At 37.2% G+C, this 20,319-nt stretch overlaps 2 protein-coding genes across 3 annotated transcripts in view; one reads left to right on the top strand and one right to left on the bottom strand.

The window, feature by feature from the left end:
* Nucleotides 1–1,137: 1,137 nt before the first annotated feature.
* Nucleotides 1,138–8,994, bottom strand: stra6l (STRA6-like). 2 transcript variants are annotated; one of them, XM_016249084.1, is made up of 19 exons: nt 8,834–8,994; nt 8,052–8,112; nt 7,686–7,786; nt 7,442–7,572; nt 7,054–7,174; nt 6,544–6,589; nt 6,228–6,356; nt 5,889–5,956; nt 5,693–5,804; nt 5,452–5,608; nt 4,975–5,050; nt 4,691–4,852; nt 3,827–3,908; nt 3,670–3,718; nt 3,320–3,437; nt 3,032–3,151; nt 2,238–2,401; nt 1,814–1,960; nt 1,138–1,727 (listed from the first exon to the last, which is right to left on the bottom strand). In XM_016249084.1, coding segments are annotated over exons 1-19 (2,067 nt in total). In that variant the 5' UTR covers nt 8,836–8,994; the 3' UTR covers nt 1,138–1,506. The 2 variants fall into 2 exon arrangements, with proteins under 2 accessions (XP_016104570.1, XP_016104577.1); XM_016249091.1 differs by lacking the exon at nt 4,691–4,852.
* Nucleotides 8,995–11,386: 2,392 nt separating this feature from the next.
* LOC107565367 (beta-1,4-galactosyltransferase 1-like) overlaps nt 11,387–20,319 on the top strand; it is a 10,116-nt gene continuing 1,183 nt past the window's right edge. Inside the window, exons 1-3 of the mRNA XM_016250585.1 lie at nt 11,387–11,849; nt 16,256–16,491; nt 18,229–18,416. Of these exons, the coding sequence (XP_016106071.1) occupies nt 11,522–11,849; nt 16,256–16,491; nt 18,229–18,416 (752 nt within the window). The 5' untranslated portion in view covers nt 11,387–11,521. The remainder of the gene's footprint in view (nt 11,850–16,255; nt 16,492–18,228; nt 18,417–20,319) is intronic.

The following is a 20,319-nucleotide window of genomic DNA, read 5'->3' on the forward strand; positions in this document are numbered from 1 at the left end:
GCAACACAATATCATGGACTTAGAAAACTTTGATTTAAAGGGGTCATATGATGCTTTTTTAAAGATCATTATTTTGTGTATTTGGTGTAACAGAATATGTTGACATGCTTTAATGTTCAAAAAACCTATTATTTTTCAAATACTGTACATTATTGTAGGTCCTCTATGCCCCGCCTCTCTCAAACGCTTTGTTTTCTACAAAGTCCCTCCTTCTGACAAGCGCAGTCTCCTCTGATTGGCCAGCTGACCCAGTGCATTGTGATTGGCCGAACACCACAAGCACTCGTCGGAAATGTAACGCCCCTTACCATAATCGCGAGCTTCAGCTTTCAAAATAAATGTAAAGACAGTAAATAATGTCATTAGTTTTACCATCAGCTCAAGCCCGAAAGGGAACAGAGTCGCGTGACAGACACAGTGATGAAGCTGGTATGTGTTTGCAGTACACAAGCCACGGTTAAGAAAGCTGACTCCACTGTGATGTGTGACCCTGTCTCTCTCTCTCTCTCTGTCTCTCACACACACACACGATGCGCAAAACTCAGCATTTGAACAGTCAATAGCAAATACTTAATCTAATAACAAAACAGTAGCTGATTCAGAAGCGCCAGATTGTCATAGCAAAATCAGAATTACCTCCTCTCCTAGGTTCACGAAACGGTCGTCCATAAAATGCATTGCTGTTCTGTTGTAAGTAATCTTAAAGATTCCTAAATGCATCTACTTCCGGAAGGCCAAATAAAGTGCTTTTGCTTTCGCACTGAAACACACAGCGTCTCCCTGACATGGCTGCTTCCACACTAACTGCGGTTACTGAAACCACACCTTCTTTCTTCTTTCTTTGGGCGGCATTATGCTAATATTTTCACATAGTGAGGTAGATATGTGGGGGCGTGTTAGAACGAGCCGTTTTAGGGGGGCGTGGCAGAGTCTTAACTTTGATAAAGTATATCTCTTTGGTTTTGAGACTTTAGTCTTTGCAACTTCGGGGATTTTATCTATGCACAATCAGCTTGTAACACTCCAAAGAGAAAGGAAAACTTGAAATCGCATCATATGACCCCTTTTTAAAAAAACACTATGGTAGTACCACTTTTTTTTTTTTTTGACATAAACCATCAAATTAATTCACCCAAACTAAGCTTTTACATTCTTTATTACAAAATATAATTTAACCAACAAACACGTAATCATTCAAATTTGTTTCAGAAGCTCACAAAAAGCATTAGACCTCGAATGTATCATTTTCTCAGTCCAGTTCTCTGATAAAATCCAGTCTTCGAGACCCCATGTAATGGCTTTGATGAGTGCAGTTATGTATACTAGGAAGGTAGATTCTCATTCTTGCCCTTTGTATCAAAAAGGAAATACAAAAATCTTTCCTTTACAAAAATCTTTTCAAAGTCTATATCCCCTTAAATTTAATTTCATCCGTAGTGCAATAATCACAGACACAAAACTCCAAATTTGAATCATGGAGTCTGTGTGCACACTGAGGAACCGGTTTCATATGTCTGACTGTGTTGGTTCTGTTTCTGGAGTTTTGTTGTTGACCAGTTCAGCTGCTTGTTGAGCCTGTGAGGTGATGGCTCGGGCTAAGAGGAGTGGGTCTTGGTTGTCGTTCTGGTTAGTTTTTTTTCTCTTTCTCAGCAGGATGAGTGCAGGGTTCCTCAGCAGTGTGTACAGCAGGAGCCAGCGCACACGTACTCTGCCCCCTACTGAACACCCTGTCAAACAGCAGACAGGCACAGTCATTTCATGGGATATCTGTTTAAAGGAATTTGTGCTGTGGTGTACCTGGAGTCATTCTTACTTGTGTTACTGCTAAAAGTTGCATAGGAGGACACTGCAGGTCCTCGTTTCTCCAGTGTTATGCCAAGCAGTAGATGGCAGAAAGACACCATAACTGGGTTGCTATGATAATGATCAGCAAATATCATCCCAATCCATGTACTATACCCTGCCCAAAAGAAAGTAAATTATAACCGTTGTACAAACATATTAGAATTCATTTTAAATTTGACAGTCTTGTAAAGGCAAAAATATTTAATCATCCAAATATATTTAATAAATAAAATATAATTAATTAACCAAAATACTCAAATATAATAATAAATAAATAAAATTCTAATTGTATTCTATTCTGATCTAATTCTAATCATGTTCCTCTGATCTACTTTGTGAATAAAATGATATTTAGAAAATTAAATGAACAGCACTGCATATGTCATTATTACCTGGATCCATGGACTCGTAGCCCCGCTGCATGATGGTCCGGTCAATGCGTGACACCAGCCATGTACCCACAATGCAGCTGCTTAAAAGGCGCAAAATGCTGTTGCTCAACCCCATAACCACATTATAGAAGAAGAAAAAGTAGTTAAAGCAGTGGAATGCTTTTCTGTGGAAGGAAAAGAAAAACTTGGGTTATTAAAAACATTAATAAATAAAAATAGCTTTTATATACACTAAAGGGTAACATTTATTTTATATTATTTTTTGGAAAGAAAGCAATACTTGTATTCAGCAAGGGCACATTAAAATGTTCAAAAGTAACAGTAAAGACATTTATAACATTACAAAAATGTATATTTCAAATAAATGCTGTTACTTCTAGGCAACAATATCCTGGGGGGAAAAACACACACAAAAATACAGTTTCCACAAAAATATTAAGTAGCACAGCTGTTTTCATCTGGAACAATGCTGAAAATTCAGCTTTGCCATTAGGGGGGAAAAGTATGTCTTAAAATGTTATTTTAAATTTAAATGAAATTTCACATTATTACTGTTTTTACTGTATTATATATTTAATATTTGCAACCCATGGTGACATTACAAGAGACCTCTTTCAAAACATTAAGAAATCTGACCTACCCAAAATTTACAACAGTAGCATATTACGTTTTATCACTCACAACAACTTATCAACCACATAGCAACACATCATCGTGGCTGTTTAAGGGCAATGCATATTTACAGCTTCATCTGTTTGATTTTCATTTAAAAAGGTGATTTGTAGTTGTCCTACCTGTTGTTGAGTGCAAGGGGCTTTTCTTTGTCATCAGGTGAGAGTTTGTCCTGCAGGAAAAACACTTGGACCAGAATAATCTGCACTACCACCAAGGCTATCACTAAGAGTATTGTCAGCCTGCAATCACATAAAACACAGTTTAATGCCATTCAAATGCTGCTTATCCTAATAAATTAACATTATGTTAGCTATAAAATATGTAGTCATGCAAGTTCAAAAATATGGCCTGATGATTATGCTTATGAAAAATGTCACTGGTTATGAGATGTCTTTAATGGAACTCACAGAATGATGCCTACACTAGAAAGCCAGCTGAGAAAGTGTCCCTTCTGGATTGGTAGAACGACTCCATACACAAACAGCAAGGCAAAAAGAAACTGCACAAAGTGAACTATCAGAAACCCTGCAGAAACAAAAAAAAATCAGTTTAATCAATACAACAAACATCTGATGTCACTTTAAATATTTTCTTATATTTGAGTCACTCTGGCTACGACACTACAAAAGTAAACAAAGCATGCCAAAGACAGATGACCGTGAAGGTATTGACCTCTCTGAATAGAAGGTAAACTCAGCTCGTCTCGCATATGAGGTCATGAGACAATCAATCAACCTTTTTAGAGAAATTTACATACCCCACATAGTGAAGGCAATCTGCCAGCCTGAATATCTTGTTATAGCAGCCTGAGAAAGAAAAGCATTTGGCATTTTGATCAACAACTTTTCTTAAATGCTTTTATAATGGTTGTCCTCAGTCGTAGAGGAAACCATTTACAAAAAATCTTTACTTACCACGCTAACGGCGGGGCTTGGTTTATGGAACTTCTCTGGAAGAAAAGTTTTCTGTCCCCTCCACAACCTCTTTAAATGTTTCCTGCAGTCATAAATTCAGTTCATTGTTTGGTAACGTTTTTAATGATTTGATGATACTACCTGTAACGAATCCTGTCCATGAACATCCGTCTACTTGCCACCAGAGGTCGCCCTCCCATTATAGTGACTCTCACACCACACAGACTGTTACACATCACCCTGGACTACATTTCCCATGCTCCATTGCACTAATCACAAACTCACCTGAAACCAATCACACACAGCTGCTACCAATAACACACACTACATAAATCACTCTCACACCACCATTCAACGCCGAGTATTGTTTCGCAGGATGCTGAAAACATCCCAGTTCTTGCATGGCCAGCATACTCACCGGACATGTCACCCATTGAGCATGTTTGGGATCAATAATCATGCTGTCTAATCAGCAGCTTGATATGCCACACCTGTGAGGTGGATGGATTATCTCGGCAAAGGAGAAGTGCTCACTAATACAGATTTAGACAGATTTGTGAACAATATTTGAGAGAAATAGGCCTTTTGTGTACATAGATCTTTGAGTTCAGCTCATGACAAATGGGGGCAAAAACAAAAGTGTTGCGTTTATAATTTTGTTCAGTGTATGTATAGCGATAGCTCATTTACGGAGCCATTCCCAGTCTCTAGTCTAGTCTAGTCTAGTCTAGCCTAGTTCTTAGTCTGTTTACCCGTGTCTTGGCCTGTTATCTCGTCTCGCCTGATCTCCACCTGCCTTGGAATTTATAGCCTGTTTCGGAATTACCCTTTGCCTTTCTGTTTCGGACTGTGTTTGCACCTCACCTGGACTCTAGCTCGTCTTGTGGATTCCCCATTTGCCTCGCCCTCAGGATTGCGTTCACCGTCGACTGACTCACACCTTCCTTTGGATACTCTTTTGTCTTTCCTGTAATGGACCTGCTTGCCACTGTCTGACCCATGCCTGTTTTATGACCACGTCTCTGTCTAAATAAAGCCTTGCAAATGGATCCGCATGTCTCGTTCGCCTCGTTACACTACCTTTGGGTAATTACTGAAAGTGCTTAATTGTTGAATTTTGTACATAAAGAATGCTTAAATAAACATACCTGTAACATACTAGCACGTGAAAAGTGTAAGTAACAGATGTCAGAGTGGAAAAAATAGTCGTCGCCAACCAAGACCCTGAGAAAAAGAAAATATTCTGTAAATAATTTACTGTGCATCAGATGTGTCTTTCTGTCTGTCTTTGCATTTATCTATTACTAACTACATTTCAAATGTTTGGGGTCTGTAAGATTTTTTTTTTTTAATGTTTTTGAAGAAGCCTCTTAGGCTTACAAAGGCTGCATTTATTTGATCAAATATACGGTAAAAACAGTGATATTGTGAAATATTATTATAATTCAATAATTCAAAATTTGAAATATTTACTGTCACTTTTGATCAATTTAATTAATCCTTCCTGGAAAAAAAAATATAAAAAAAAAATGCACTGACCCCAAACTTTTGAACGGTAGTATAAAATATGTGCAAAGACAGAAACAAAAAGACAAGAAGAAAAAGAGGTGGATCTTATATCTTACTTCTTGCAACAAAGCTGAACTCGTTCATCCTGGGAATGAGTGACGTGAACACATTGCTTGTTTCATTACAGGATGATGCAATCTCTGCAAGTGAGTCTATCAAAGCATCTAGCTTGTCAAAAGTGTAGTCACTCAACCTGTAGTCTGCTAGGGTTAACTACAAACAGACAAACACATTTGCATTTTTTAGTTTTAAGTTAAATTCAATAAACAATGTGTACATTAGTGAGTGCTGACTGACCGTGTACAAGCCAATCAAAGAGATAATGGATGTGCCGATCATCCTGTTAGGGAATTTAAAGTGAGGATCCCAGTCATACACTTTCCTTCGAAACCAACTCTTTTCCTCTGGCCTTAAGGGGCAATAGAAGAATGAGTATTGGCTGATTGGTGAGAATACAGTAATAAATGCATGTTAATGTTGAATGAAAGTGTACCGTTCAGGGGAGCGTTTCAGTAGAGTCTGTACATATATGAACTGATGGAAGTTTAGATCCTCCTCATTCTGTATATCAGAGAAACATTACTCTTGTGTTAATTTATAAGTATACCTGTACTATTGTTCAATGTAGATTCATGTTTGTCCATTATGTACATGTTAATTTAACATGTTAAAAATGTACATGCATATGAAGAAGTTAACATTAACCAAGATTAATAAATACTGTAAAAGTATTGTTCATTGTTTTTATTTTAGCTATTGCATTAACGCTACTGCTACCAAATATAACCTTATCGTAAAATAACATAAGTTACAACAAGACTCATGATCTGACCTCATCGGTTAGTAGCTGCAGGTGGATTCTTACTGCCTTCACAATGATACACACAAACCGTCCCAGCAGGAAAAACAGACACAGGAAGAACGGCCACAGGATGATCAATTTCTCATAAGGACCTAAAATCTGCAACCAGGAAAATGGGCTTTAATTCTGCATTTATCCTCTGTCACTTATAAGTATTATATTATATTCAAAGACACTATTGCACATTTTGAACGTATACCTAATCTTAACTTAAGCATAATAATATGAAAATAATATAAGTTAATCATTAATAAAATAAAGTTAATTATTAATTATAATCACCTACCCTTCCAGAGGGACAGCTTATCGTGTCATACAGTCTCACAATGAGCCTGAAACCCATGAAATATTAAAAAATTAACAGTTCAGCAACCCACAAATGTTTTTACAGCTACGACAACAAATAGAAAACTAGAGTGTTTCCATGTACCACGTGAGTGTGTAAAGAAGACCTAAAACCCCTCCTAGTAATCGGTGTGGCGTTGAAAGACAAGCAAAGAATGGCAGGTAGGCCACACCGACTTCTATTGCTCCTACCAGGTACACAATGGCTGAAAGAGACACACAAGCAGATGGACTGTAACTTTCCTTTGATTAAAACTAGATAATAGAACTCCTTTAGTCAAGACTATATTCACAATACATATCCATAATATTTACAAAGAGTATATATATATATATATATATATATATATATATATATACAGTCTTCAATGTTACATGATCCTTCAGAAATTATTCTAATATGTTGACACGAAGCATACAACAAATAGAAAACTAGAGTGTTTCCATGTACCACGTGAGTGTGTAAAGAAGACCTAAAACCCCTCCTAGTAATCGGTGTGGCGTTGAAAGACAAGCAAAGAATGGCAGGTAGGCCACACCGACTTCTATTGCTCCTACCAGGTACACAATGGCTGAAAGAGACACACAAGCAGATGGACTGTAACTTTCCTTTGATTAAAACTAGATAATAGAACTCCTTTAGTCAAGACTATATTCACAATACATATCCATAATATTTACAAAGAGTATATATATATATATATATATATATATATATATATATATACAGTCTTCAATGTTACATGATCCTTCAGAAATCATTCTAATATGTTGATTGATGCTCACGAAGCATTTCTTCTTATTATCATATGACATATGCATTGTTATATTTAAACTACCTTTAGCCCAGTTAGGCACAGTAAATGGTGCATAGGACTCAGAGAAAAGCTGAATCACACTGGGAGCAATAGCACCAAATGCAAAACCATAAGACCATCGGTTACTTAGACTGCAAATGAAATCCAACGGCCTGCAAAGAAATACACAAACATACACAAACTCACTCAAAACTTTAAAAAGCACTTACTAAAAACATGTATATTAAACTTAGATCTACAGATTTTGTTCAAATATATCACTCACACCACGATGCCAAATCGACCCCTGAGATATGGGAAGCGATCCTCAAAGGGCTGAGCCCTCGCTCTGCGCTGTACAAATGAGAGCAGAAACACAATGCAGACCTGAAAAACAAAGGAATACAACTATATTACAAATGCACAAATGATAGATGTCTAACGATTCTAATACACCATGAAACACAAGGTGATATACAAGATGATACACCAGTTGACACCAACTAGTAAGTATAGAAGTATAATCTAAAATTCATATAATCATGTCAGTTCTTATCTAACAGTGAAGCATCACTTCCTGTTCTAGAAAAAGTGTTGCATGTTTGTCTTGAGGGGAGAGAGTTTTGTCTGGACAAATGCAGGCAGCACTCACAGCAGGAACAAGAGAGCAATGCAGGAACAAATCCACTGACATTCCATTCTGACATTCCGCCCTAAGAGAAAGAGGGAGAGAGAGCAAAATGAGAAAGAATGAGCGAGGGGTTAGAACACAGCATGAATGAAAAATAGAAGCTGAATGAAAACAGCTTCAGTGATTACATTCTGTAAAATTGTGATCAAACTGACCCACGTACTAATCAAAGTAAGCATTATTTTTAGGGTAATTATCATCATTTATATTATTATTATATAAGACGTTGTGCCCTAAAAACATATTTTATCTGCATATTAACAGATAAGATTTATCACACACCAGTGACCTAAAAACACTTCCCCATATCAACAGAAAAATTGCCCTAACTTTTTTTTTTTGGTTTGAATTCTTCGTCCCTTGTTTGCACTAAAAATCTGTTTTTTTCTATTTATGTTAGTTTTTAATAGTATTAATGATCAATTAATTTTTAATACATTTTAACAATATCTATATAATGTCTTTGTAAGTATAAATATGCCTCACAGAACATACACTAACCCACTTTTAATTTTGTTTAAAATACATATTTACCTATTTTTATATAAATATGTTATTTTAAATCTAAATATAAAACTAGTGAAGATTTATCTCAGAATTAACAGTATCTAAACAGTACATGTAAAATGTACATGCTTTATTTAAATAAAAAAAAAGTGCACAGAATGCAGAATATCAATTATACTGTCAAATATTCTCTGTCTGTAACTCTAAAAAGTGTTTCAAAAGCAGAAGTAACTCACATGATTTCTGAAATTTCCGAAGACTGCCGTTCTGCTAGTGGAGTACAGGAGCGATACTCTCTCCTCAGTCGCTTATAGGAAAAGATTATTTAGACCATAAAGTTGCTCTCCTTCATAACAAACTCTAGTCCCAATGTACTAAGTTATGAAGTAAAGCTTTCACTTCATGAATCAGGATATAGATATCTAGTCACATGACTGGATGACCTTTGACCCAGGCCACACACTAGTGTAACTCTCTCTAAGAGAGACGTGCCACTGCGTTTTATTGACTGTACTGTTACTGTGTAATAGTAGTCCAAACATAGATAAGACTTGCTGTTGAACTAGAGTAGATGATTTAGATCTCACCATTTCAGTTTGTGTGTTACAGCACTGCTGAAATGTAGGCCTACCCACTCTGAATTCAAACACGGTGCTCTCCTCTGTTATCCTGAGCAACTTTCAAAAAAAATAATTTTTTAATCTGATTTATGTCATTAAGAATGATCTAAACAATCATGATCAGAAATAATCAGAGAAATCACAATCAAATTTGTTATTATCTTTCATAACACCAAATTTTTCCTGGACAAGTCTTGGCAGGGACTTCTAAATTGCATAAAATATCCAGTGTTTGGCTTTGTTTTCCTCTTACTGAAGGTAGCTATAATGACTGAAAAGCAGTTTGATCAAGAGTGTGCAAGCATTTATAAACCATTTGTGGCGTGTGAGAAAGTGGGATCCACAGAGAACAGTCAAAGCAATGCAAATACGTGTACATAACAAGGGTAAAACCTGGACATTTTAGGAAATTTAGAAATCATGGCCAGGACCAGCTAGCTAGCTAGCTAACTAACTAAATAAATGACTATAGTCTTCAACACATCAATATTTGCTTAGGGTGGCAATGAAACTAGATGCAGAAGAAGGGCAGATAACATTTACATTTAGTCATTTAGTAGATGCTTTTATCCAAAGCAACTTAAAAATGAGGACAAAACAAGCAATCAAAACCAACAAAAGAGCAATTATATGTACTGTAAGTACTATGACAAGTCTCGGTTAGTCTAACGCAGTACACATAGCAATTTTTTAAATAATAAATCAAAAGAAAACAAGTAGTTAGAATAAAGAATAGAATAAAAAGAGCAGGTGCTAGAGGGTCACGGTTTTCAAATAAATAAAAAGAACTCAAGTAGATAAAATAGAAAAAGAATAGAGAGGGAGATGTGTTTTGCCGTTTCTTGAAGTCGGCTAAGGACTGAGTTGGGCAGATCATTCATTCCTTCATTCCACCAGAGACCAGCGAGAATCATGTTATAGCAGGATGTGCTGTTGATCACGCAAACCAACACATGGGGGCGCTGTTGATGAGAAAAGAAGAGCTCATCAGTAATCAATCACTGACTTTAATGACTGTTGCATGATGCAATTATTTCCAACAGACTATTAAAGTACCTGTCATAGAAGATATCTTATGTAAAATCTGTACCTTCAAAAATATCTTGGGAATTTTTTGAACTAACAGAGGAAATATTAACTAATATAAATAATATGATCAGTTTCTGAAAGAAGCCCGATTTATTGTAGCTTAGGGACCCAATAATTTACGGTACAAGATACAGTAGCCTATGTAATGTCTAATTGATTCGCATATTTTCATACAGCGACTTCAAAATGTCAAGACACGTGAATACTTAAAAACAGTGTTATTGCATTGTATAAGAAAATGACAAGCTCATTAACATATTACCACTTTCAGGTTGTCAAACGTTAGTGAATTGTTCAGTGTATTTCCATGTGATAACTACACCTGTGTGAACTTGAGTTAGTTCTGAGAAATTGTCTGTTTGCGGATGTCACTTGGTTTGATCATTTTTTTTGCTAATGCATACATTTTAAAGTGTGTCTTAATTGTTCTTTCTCGGGCCACTGTATTTCCAAATACACATGAGCGATTTGTAAAGCCTTATATGTTTGGTAAATTATATGCAGATGTTGTGTGAGTGTGTGTGTGTGTGCATGTTTATGTGGTTTATGAGGACACAAATTTGTATAATAACATGGGTATGACATAGATATTACAACGATAATAAGGTGATTTATAATGAGGATATTTTCCCGTAATTCAAAAGGCTTATAAATAATTCAGAATGAGTTTTTTTTGAAAATCTAAAAATGCAGAAAGTTTCCTGTGAGGGGTAGGTTTAGGGATAGGGTTGGTGTAGGGCAATAGACAATACGGTTTGTACAGTATAAAAACCATTACGCCTATGGAGAGTCCCCATAAACCATAAAAACAAACCTGTGTGTGTGTGTGTGTGTTATAAATTAACCACTTAGAATATGCCTAACTCTATACATTTCACCTTTTTCATTTTTAAAGACGTTTTTGGTTTGTTTGTTTGTTTGTTTTATTGCATTATCAGCCTTATGATATATAGGTCGTAGCCTTTTCTACTACTGTTAAAGTGAGCAAGAAACGCCCACTGCTGTCACTCCAGTGGACCTGCGCTCCTCAAGACTTCTCTTCACCAATGCCGACAAAACAGCGATTTACAGGGGCCAGACGCGATCAATATCATAAAAGGTTTCAGGAAAAGGATTATCCTGGTCATCATCTGATGAACGACGAGGCACAGGTGTTTCTGTTCTTACAGAGTTTTGTTCTTCGCAAATGAAGTGGTCTCCCGTAGCTCTGTGAGAATGCAGGAGTCGGTGCTGCTCAATGTGGGGCTCCTCACTAAATCCTGCGTCGTGCTCGTGTGTCTCTGCGGGGTTCATCTCGTCGTTGCACTGTTTTTTTATTTAACAGAGTCGCCCACAAAATTGACCAATTACCGGAAAATTCAATTAGACTCCGATATATTTACTTCTCAAACTCATAGAACAGCAGCACTTGTCATCCAGTATGACAATGGAGCAGAGGTGGAAGTAAATAAACTGATCTATTCTAATGGAAGTGTCATTAAAGATGATGTAGAAGAGGAACCCACAGTACTAGAACCATGTCCTGAGACGTCACCACTTTTGGGTAAGTTAAACTGAAATTAAAACTTTTTTCTTTGCGTGTGTGTGTATACATACACTTGTTTATGCTACATTGTGGGGACCAAATGTCCCCAAAGATAGTAAAAAATGTTGACATTGTGGGGACAGGCCTGTGTTTTTTTTTTTTAAATAGTAAATTATGTTTGTCTGAAAATGTAACAATGCAAACAGGTTTTCTGTAAGGAGTAGGTTTAGGGTTAGGCTTGGGTTAGGCTTGGGTTATGGGGATAGAAAATCGTTTGGTCTGTATAAAAGTAATAGAAGTCTATGGAAAGTCCCCACAATTCACAGAAACAAACGTGTGTGTGTGTGTTTGTTAACTTTACGTCCATAGACTAGGGCTAGTTTCACAAATTTTACTCCAAAAGAAGGATAAGAAATATCTGAATTGGTTGTTTAACCAACATAGACAACACACATTTGTGTAATTGGATTTGAGTCAAAATGTTATATTTAGTTAGACCCTGGTCTCACCACAACTCTCTTCTAAATTGCTTGACATCGAACAAAATTGGTTTTTCTTGCATTTCTTGACTTAGGCCTACTTTTAGGCCTAAGTCAAGTACACTTTTAAAAATGTAACTGTGTTGGACAGATAGAAGAGCTTTATTTTTTAAAGGCTATACTTTTCACGGGGCGGGTGAGTGGAAGAAGCGAGGACTCAAGGTTAGGGGTGCTCCCATCAGGATTTTTGAGGCCGATCACAGAAAGCAGTATCTGCCGATAACGATACCGATCTTTTTAAAGTCTTCTTTTTATCATTTATAACTATTTATTTTTAGACATTTATTCAGGGCCTGAATTTCATTTTTGAATGGGGGGAATTTCCCCTCTTAGGTGACTCTTGTGAGAGGGGAAGCAGCACTGACTGTTTTCACACAGGAGACCGCTCCTGATCCATGGCTGTTTACCACAAACACAATATTTATCCATTATTTTGATTTCAAATCCAAACACTGTCACTGAAAGTGCTTTTTCAGCATTGCAATTCTTTTTTTTTTTACCCAGTACAGTAATACAATCTTTCACAGGCATGTTTAAACAATAAATATAAGCAACACATTATTCAATGCTTTTTACTTTTGCATTTACTTCTAGATTGATATATTAAGTTGCTCAAGCAAGTGGCAAACATTTAAACTACTTTTCTTACGTTACCACAAACTTACCATTGACAGAAATAGTCAGCTCTACTGCATTTCCTTTTGCATTGAAATCTTTATTACAAGCAATCCCGCAGTTCATAAAGAACTTTGTTTTCCTACCTCCACGAGTGCCATCCAGTTGCCTTGTTTATCTAAAAGTGCTCTTTCCCTTTAAACCTAGCCAAAAAGCCATATGTGTTGACTGTGAAACACAGCAGATTTTAATAATATGCATTTATGGTGTAATTACAAAATTTTTGTTTCAATCCATGTTCATATTTACTGCAAACAATGCACTGTTACTTTAATTCAACACGTGCTGTGCAGCAATAGACTTGTGTGGAAATTATCTCTGCCCTGCTGCAGACGCACCGCTAGTGGAACACACTGCCGGACCGCAACCATGAGCAGTGAATGCTTTAATTCGTTAACATGAGCCCAGGAAAGAAAAAATAAATAGACATACACATTGCAAACGGAGTAATGAGAACCTGACGTTATGTGTGTGCGCTGCGAGTGTGCATGAGCGCTCAGTCTCCAGGAGAGCGCACGAGCACTGAATGGTTAAACACTGGCAAGAATTAAAAAGTAATGCAATTTATAAACTTTAGTGACACTGTCTCGATTGTGCAAGTGACAATTCCTGTCAACTGTGCAGCTCGCTTAGACACGATGTGGTGATTTGAAGCCATTTGCGTATTTTGAGAGAGAAAGAGCACGCGCAGTGATTCACTCACGCTGTTTGTGAAATTACATCTCACACAAGGTTTTCAAATTGCTTTAGAAGTTATTTAATGAAGAAATATGAAGGGGAGTACCTCACCTTCAGCATTATAATTATTCTACCCACACCGGACAGAGACGGTGCCGCTGCATGTCGTGCCAAACCTCTCACGGCAGCGTCATCACCTTGAGATTAATTTTTTTTTTAGATCTGCCTTTTTAGAGATCGCTGATCAATCATCCCAATGTGATTATCGGCCAACAGTGATCGGTAGCCAATAAATCGGAGCACCCCTACTCAAGGTGTAGGAAGAATGGGTCTTTTATTATTAAAATACAACAACAACAACAACAACAAACACTACCCCGAAGGGGGAAAAAACAGGCAGGCCAGGACGGCAAGGCAAGATGAACATAGGCCTACCACACACACGACGAAAACTCACTAACATAAAACAACAAAACAGCACAGGACTGCAGACACCAGGAGAATAAATAGGGAGACAAAGAGGAGGGTACCGAGGGAGACACAGGTGGAGTAACTGAAACAATAATGAGATAACAAGAAGGGTGGGGTCAGGCAATAGAGAGGAGCGCACATGGCACCAACAAACACACAACAAGCCATGTGCTCAAATAAACACACAATGACTTCTGGTGGCCAACTAGGGCACACCAGCAGAGTTGTGACAATGCTTGCATCACACCTGTGATTTGCTATCTACTTGCTAGTTATGGCGTTATTTTAATGACAAATGTCGAGAGAACATTATTGTAGCGCGAAAGCACATTAATATAATGCGCGAGCGCGAATTTCTCCGCTCGTGCATGGATTTCTTTTGCTCTCGCACAAAACCGGACGTGCACGCTCAGATACACGCTGCTCTCGCTCGGAGATAGTGCGCACACTTAAAACGTGTCATCTCCTCTCACTCAAACTATGTCCTGTGCACTCTCAAATCTCTGTGCTCATGCACTATAGATATTGATTCTTTTTGCACCTGAATTAAACTTTGTCAAAAGTTATCATTATGCACTTTTAAAATGTAGTCTCAAAACAGATTTGTGCAGGGCCTTTCCTTGATTTTTTATTGTTGTATTTTGTTTTAACATAAACTGGTTATTGTAGCTACTTTGTTTTACTATATCTCTTTTATGTTTGTATTTTGATCTTTTCTGCCAATGCACATATGCATCTCTTTGTAAAGTAGGCTACTTTGTATACACTGTTTTAAAAGGTGCTATATAAATAAAGCTTAAACCAATCAGACCTCCACAACTGACTGATGAAAATACTACGTGAAATTTAATTGGCTGAGTGAACTGAACCTGGAATTCTTTTGTCAAAGATGGATCTTTAATGTCTTTCCAGTTTAATAATATTTAGCTATGTTAATTAAATGTAACCTATATAAATGGCTAGGAATTGGGTGCTTGGATGATTTGTACATATAACCTCTGTCCAACTGGTTGGTCTCTGAGCAATTTATCTAAAAACAACATATTATAGCCTATGGCTCTAAAGACTTCATATAAAACATCAATGTTATGTCATAATATGTCAGATACCTCAACTGAATTTAAAATCATTGCAATAAATTCTTAGTTGGTATGATGACAATAATAAGTAACAACTCCTCAAATCAACATCAAATGCAAAAATAGATGTAAATGATGCAAGATATAATACAATAAATGCTCTAATAGCATGGCTGTTTGGACATTTATTGGGATTTTTTTTAATCCAGTGTTTGTTTTCAGTTCTGATTTTGATAATATGTGCATAATGATAACCTGTTTTTTAATGAAAATAATTCATATCTATAGTGCATGAGCACAGAGATTTGAGAGTGCACAGGACAAAGTTTGAGTGAGAGGAGAGATACGTTTTAAGTGCACGCAGCTTAAATCTGAGCGTGCGGAGAGATTCGCGCTCATGCATTATATTAATGTGCTTTTGCGCTACAATAATGCGCTCTCGACATTTGTCATTAAAATAATGCCATACTAGTAGGTTTTAGGTGGTTTTAGTGGGAGGGACATTCTTATACTAGAAATAATCTAATTGGATGAAATCTGTGTAGTAGGCCTACAGGATGTGTCATAAATATTGATGTGCCCTTTTCCAGGAGAGAAATAGATACATTTTAAATGCAAATGTCTGCTAATTATTTTTTAGCTGTACGCTTAGCATAGATGAACAGAAGATAACAGCCATGAACTTTAGGTTACAAAAGGTCTTTTTTATTATTATTATTGTCTTAAAAATAATTTCCAGTGTTAGGTAATGCATATCCTTATATTACAAAGCTTTACCTTCTTATCAGTCCGAGTAAAAGAGAAAGCTGGGAGAAAAAACACTGAGAGAGACTAAGAGAAAAAGAGCAAAAAATAGGGAAAGGAAGTTTGTCTTGTTTGAGACAGGAAGCAAACTGTTGTTGCATAAGAGGAGTCTTCCTCTTTCATATCTGCAAACCCTCTGACCCCCACTTTCGCTCACTCTCTCTCCCCATTCCCCTAGTGGGTCCAATGCGAGTTGAATTTTCTGAGCCTGTAAATTTGGATATGGTGCGTAAAGGCAATCCACAGCTGGGGATGGGTGGCAGGTATAAACCCAACGATTGTGTGGCTCTACAAAAAGTTGCAATAATCATCCCATTCAGAAACAGAGGTGAACACCTGAAGTACTGGCTCCACTACCTTCACCCCATTATACAGAGGCAACAGCTCGATTATGGGATTTATGTCATACAACAGGTACAGCACTCACAAACTATTTATTAACTTTTGCTCTTACTCAGATGACAGAGCAGGGTGGAGAAGAGATATCCGGATCTCAGAGACACTCACTTTGCACACAATTCAATACATGCACATTCCAGTGAGCTAAAATCCACACCTGATCTAACCACACAACCCTCCAACAGATCTACACATTGTTAGATAGATAGATAGATAGATAGATAGATGGTTTGCCGGGTAGACTTTCACCTTGAAGTATGGAAATGCGGTGACTTGGCTTTGCATAGACAACATGCTTGGTCTGACATTCGACTGCTTTGAAATTTGCTGTGCAATAACAAAAGAGAAAAAGAGAAATGCAACCTGAGAACACGCACAGACATAGAACACCTGTTTCTTTCTGTTTGATTGGGTGTAGAACATTTTGTGTAGTAAAAAGTACTTTTTATGACGCAGCTTGTGATGTTCTGTGCTGGATTGGGTCTGATCTGCCTCACAGACTACTGCTGTTAAAGATGGTCAATCTGGTTTTTTAAATAGTTGATACTTGTAGGAGCTGCTCGCTTCAGTAAATGTAACTTTGTTAAGATTTAATCAAAACCATAATTCAGTGTCCAGTATCAGTTTTGATGATTTAGGCCCAATCCCAATTCAATTTTATACCCCTTCCCCTTCCCCTTCCCCTACCCCTCCGCCTACCCCTTCCCCTTGTCCCTTGAAGTGTACCCTGAAGCCGGTTTACACTGAGATAATTCATACCCCTTCGTTTGAAGTGTGGTCCCGAAAAATCTTCGTTTGAAGAGCTGTCTAGCCCTTCGCCTACCCCTACCCCTCCAACCAAAAGAGAATTGAGACACCCCTACCCCTTCACGTGAACGCGCGAAACGGAGGGGTAGGGGAAAGTGGAAGGGCTAAGGGGTAGAATTGGGATTGGGCCTTACTGTTTGATGTAGAGGGGAGTTCAAAAGTCTGAGACCAGCCTCAAAATAAATATGTTTTTAATGTAAAACAAAACCTGAAAATGTATTTATAAGGTATTTTTTGAAGTTCTGCACTATTTTTAGGTGACCACTCGAATGTAAGCAAATTTCTGTCGCTGTTTGAACTCTGAAGGACAAGACACTCTTTGGAACATTCTCAAATCATTCTGGATAATATAATTTGAAAATGTTCCAAATAGATTCCCGCTTAATCTTTTGATCTATTTAAAAAATAAAATAAAATCTAACTGACCCCAAACTTTTGAATGGTAGTGTTTTTTTGTTCTTGCTTAAGTTTTGCTGCCATTAAAACAAAAGGGAGGCGCACCAAATACTAAAAGATTCTGAAATTAATAAATAAATTTCACTTAAACATATCATCTAATACATGTCTCTATACATCAATACATAACTCCTCTCTATGTTTCTTTTTTGTCATTTCTATCCCCTTTCCACCACCTGTTCACCTTGTTCACAGGAAAATCAGCATGCAAACTGTCATGCAGCCTAAGAAATCCATGCTTATTTGTTTATTTTCTTTTGTGTGTATCCCTGTGTTTATAACACAAAAGCGGGGTCATGTATGGCTGATTGGCTGATTTAGCCGTGATCATTAAGGTCCTATCAATGTCAAAGCAATCTCGTTTGCATTAAACCCATGCACGATTAATTTATTTACATGTTAACTTTACATTTCTCCTAAAAAGAAAAATGTGTTTCCTTCTGTGTGTCATGAGATTTATTGTAAATGTGCTTTGTGCTGTTCGTTTAGGATGGAGAGGGGACATTCAACAGGGCGAAACTGCTCAATGTGGGTTATGTAGAGGCACTAAAGGAGTATGATTATGACTGTTTCGTCTTCAGTGATGTAGACATCATCCCCATGGACGACCGCAACACCTACAAGTGCTCCAGCCAACCGCGCCACCTCTCTGTGTCCATGGACAAGTTTAGGTTTAGGTAAGAGTAAGCACCACCTACACACAATACAACATATAACATAATATTTGTTAAGTGACACCAGTATCTGAAAGTTCTAGTGCCGCCTCAGTTGAAGTTTAAAAAAAACAGCTGCTCATGTTGCTCCAAAAGGTATTTACCTAAACAAATGACCTTAAGTTAAAGCACAGGAAACAAATTCAATGCATGCATACATTATATATCCTGTTATGTTAGTAGAAAGATGGCTCAGGGATCAAGGTTAATTTGGATCAAGACCGATCGCAATGCAGCTGTTCAGACTCTATATGCAGAGCATGAAAATGTCCTATAACCCTCTCTGATGTGGTGTAAAGCAAACAGTTAACCCAATCATTGTCCAAGTAGCCAGGACGTCTAAAAAACTAAAATAACATTTCGGTCTCACACACTTGTCTTGCACACATACACAGATTTCCTATTATCTCTCAGCTCAAACTCAAGCATACTTTTGAATGCAAACGGAGACAGTCTAAAGAACACTCTTTAGAACAGTGAAGTAAATACTGAAAATAAAATTTCCTCCACAAGCTATTTCTGATTTTAGTCCACTGATGATAAGCTGAAGGCTAGAACCCAAGCACAGCTTTATTGAATAAAAGTAAACCAACTACTGTACAAAACAAACAGAACTAAGACATAACATAAATAGGAATATTTCAACATCTCTTTAACAGTCTTGACAAATTCACCAACAGCAGGTTTCACAAGTAAAGCTAGACAGGAAACAGAGGAAATATGAGGGCTATATATACACATGAGCTAATGACTAAACAAGACACACCTGAAAGTAAGCAAGACAGTGAACCAATGACGTAGTGGTGCTACACCAGTGGTCTCAAACTCAGTTCCTGGAGGGCCACAGCTCTGCAGAGTTTAGCTCCAACCAGTTCCAATTCACACCTGCTTGTAAGTTCCTAGTGATCCTGAAGAGCTTGATTTGCTGGATCAGGTGTGTTTGATTAGGGTTGGAGCAAAACTGTGCAGAGCTGTGGCCCTCCAGGAATTGAGTTTGAGAACACTGTGCTACACACAGACAGGGGTGCGTTTCACAAAAGCATCGTTAGCTAACTATGGTCGTAAGATTCATTAAACTCTATTGGTTACGACTATATTTGCTTTTGGGAAACGCACCCCAGATCGGTATGTGACATTAAAATACCACGAGAGCATGTGTAGCCATCTGCTCTCTAATCGCTCACACACTACTTTGATGTCCTACTACACCGTTCTGTCTACGCAGCTCCGCTTCACATGAACACACCTATTGAAAACATGACACATAAACAAAGGAGCACATGTCAAGATCACATGAGGGACACAAAACAGGAACCATGATTATGACTAATTTGGATGGATGTATTAAACTGATCAAAAGTGACAGTAAAGAAATTTATAATTTAACAACATTTCTATTTCAACTAAATACTGTTCTTTCTGAACTATTCATCAATATATCAACAACAAAAAAAAACTCAGATTTCACGAAAATATTAAGCAGCACAAATGTTTCCAGCACTGATTATAATAATAAGAAATGTTTATTGATGTCACAGAATATATAGTTTATTTAACAAGCCAAGAATAGGCAAAGAGCACCATCAATGTAAAAACCATACCAGACAATGAACTGAGGAAACTAAGGGCAATAAATACACAGGTAAATTAAGAACTAAACAAGACTCAAGTGAAGATAATGGGTAACCATAGAAAAAACAAGAATACCTAGAAACCAAAGCCAACAGGAAACCAGACAAACAGGAACTAAACAGGGAATAGGAAAACAGAAACAACAACATGAACATAACATCAATATAAGAATCGTATAACTGAACGACACACTTGAGCAGTAAATCAGCATATTAGAATGATTTCTGAAGGATCA

Source organism: Sinocyclocheilus grahami, unplaced genomic scaffold (assembly GCF_001515645.1).
Source record: "Sinocyclocheilus grahami isolate Dianchi unplaced genomic scaffold, SAMN03320097.WGS_v1.1 scaffold25.1, whole genome shotgun sequence".
In the NCBI taxonomy this organism is placed as follows: domain Eukaryota; kingdom Metazoa; phylum Chordata; class Actinopteri; order Cypriniformes; family Cyprinidae; genus Sinocyclocheilus; species Sinocyclocheilus grahami.

Bases quoted from the DNA above. Each gene is read 5' to 3' on its own strand.
- stra6l (XM_016249084.1), bottom strand. The intron at 7,573-7,685 runs GTGAGTGATATA...ATTTCTTTGCAG, and splicing joins GGTCGATTTGGCATCGTGGT to GCCGTTGGATTTCATTTGCA. The intron at 3,152-3,319 runs GTGAGTTCCATT...ATGTGATTGCAG, and splicing joins TCTAGTGTAGGCATCATTCT to GCTGACAATACTCTTAGTGA.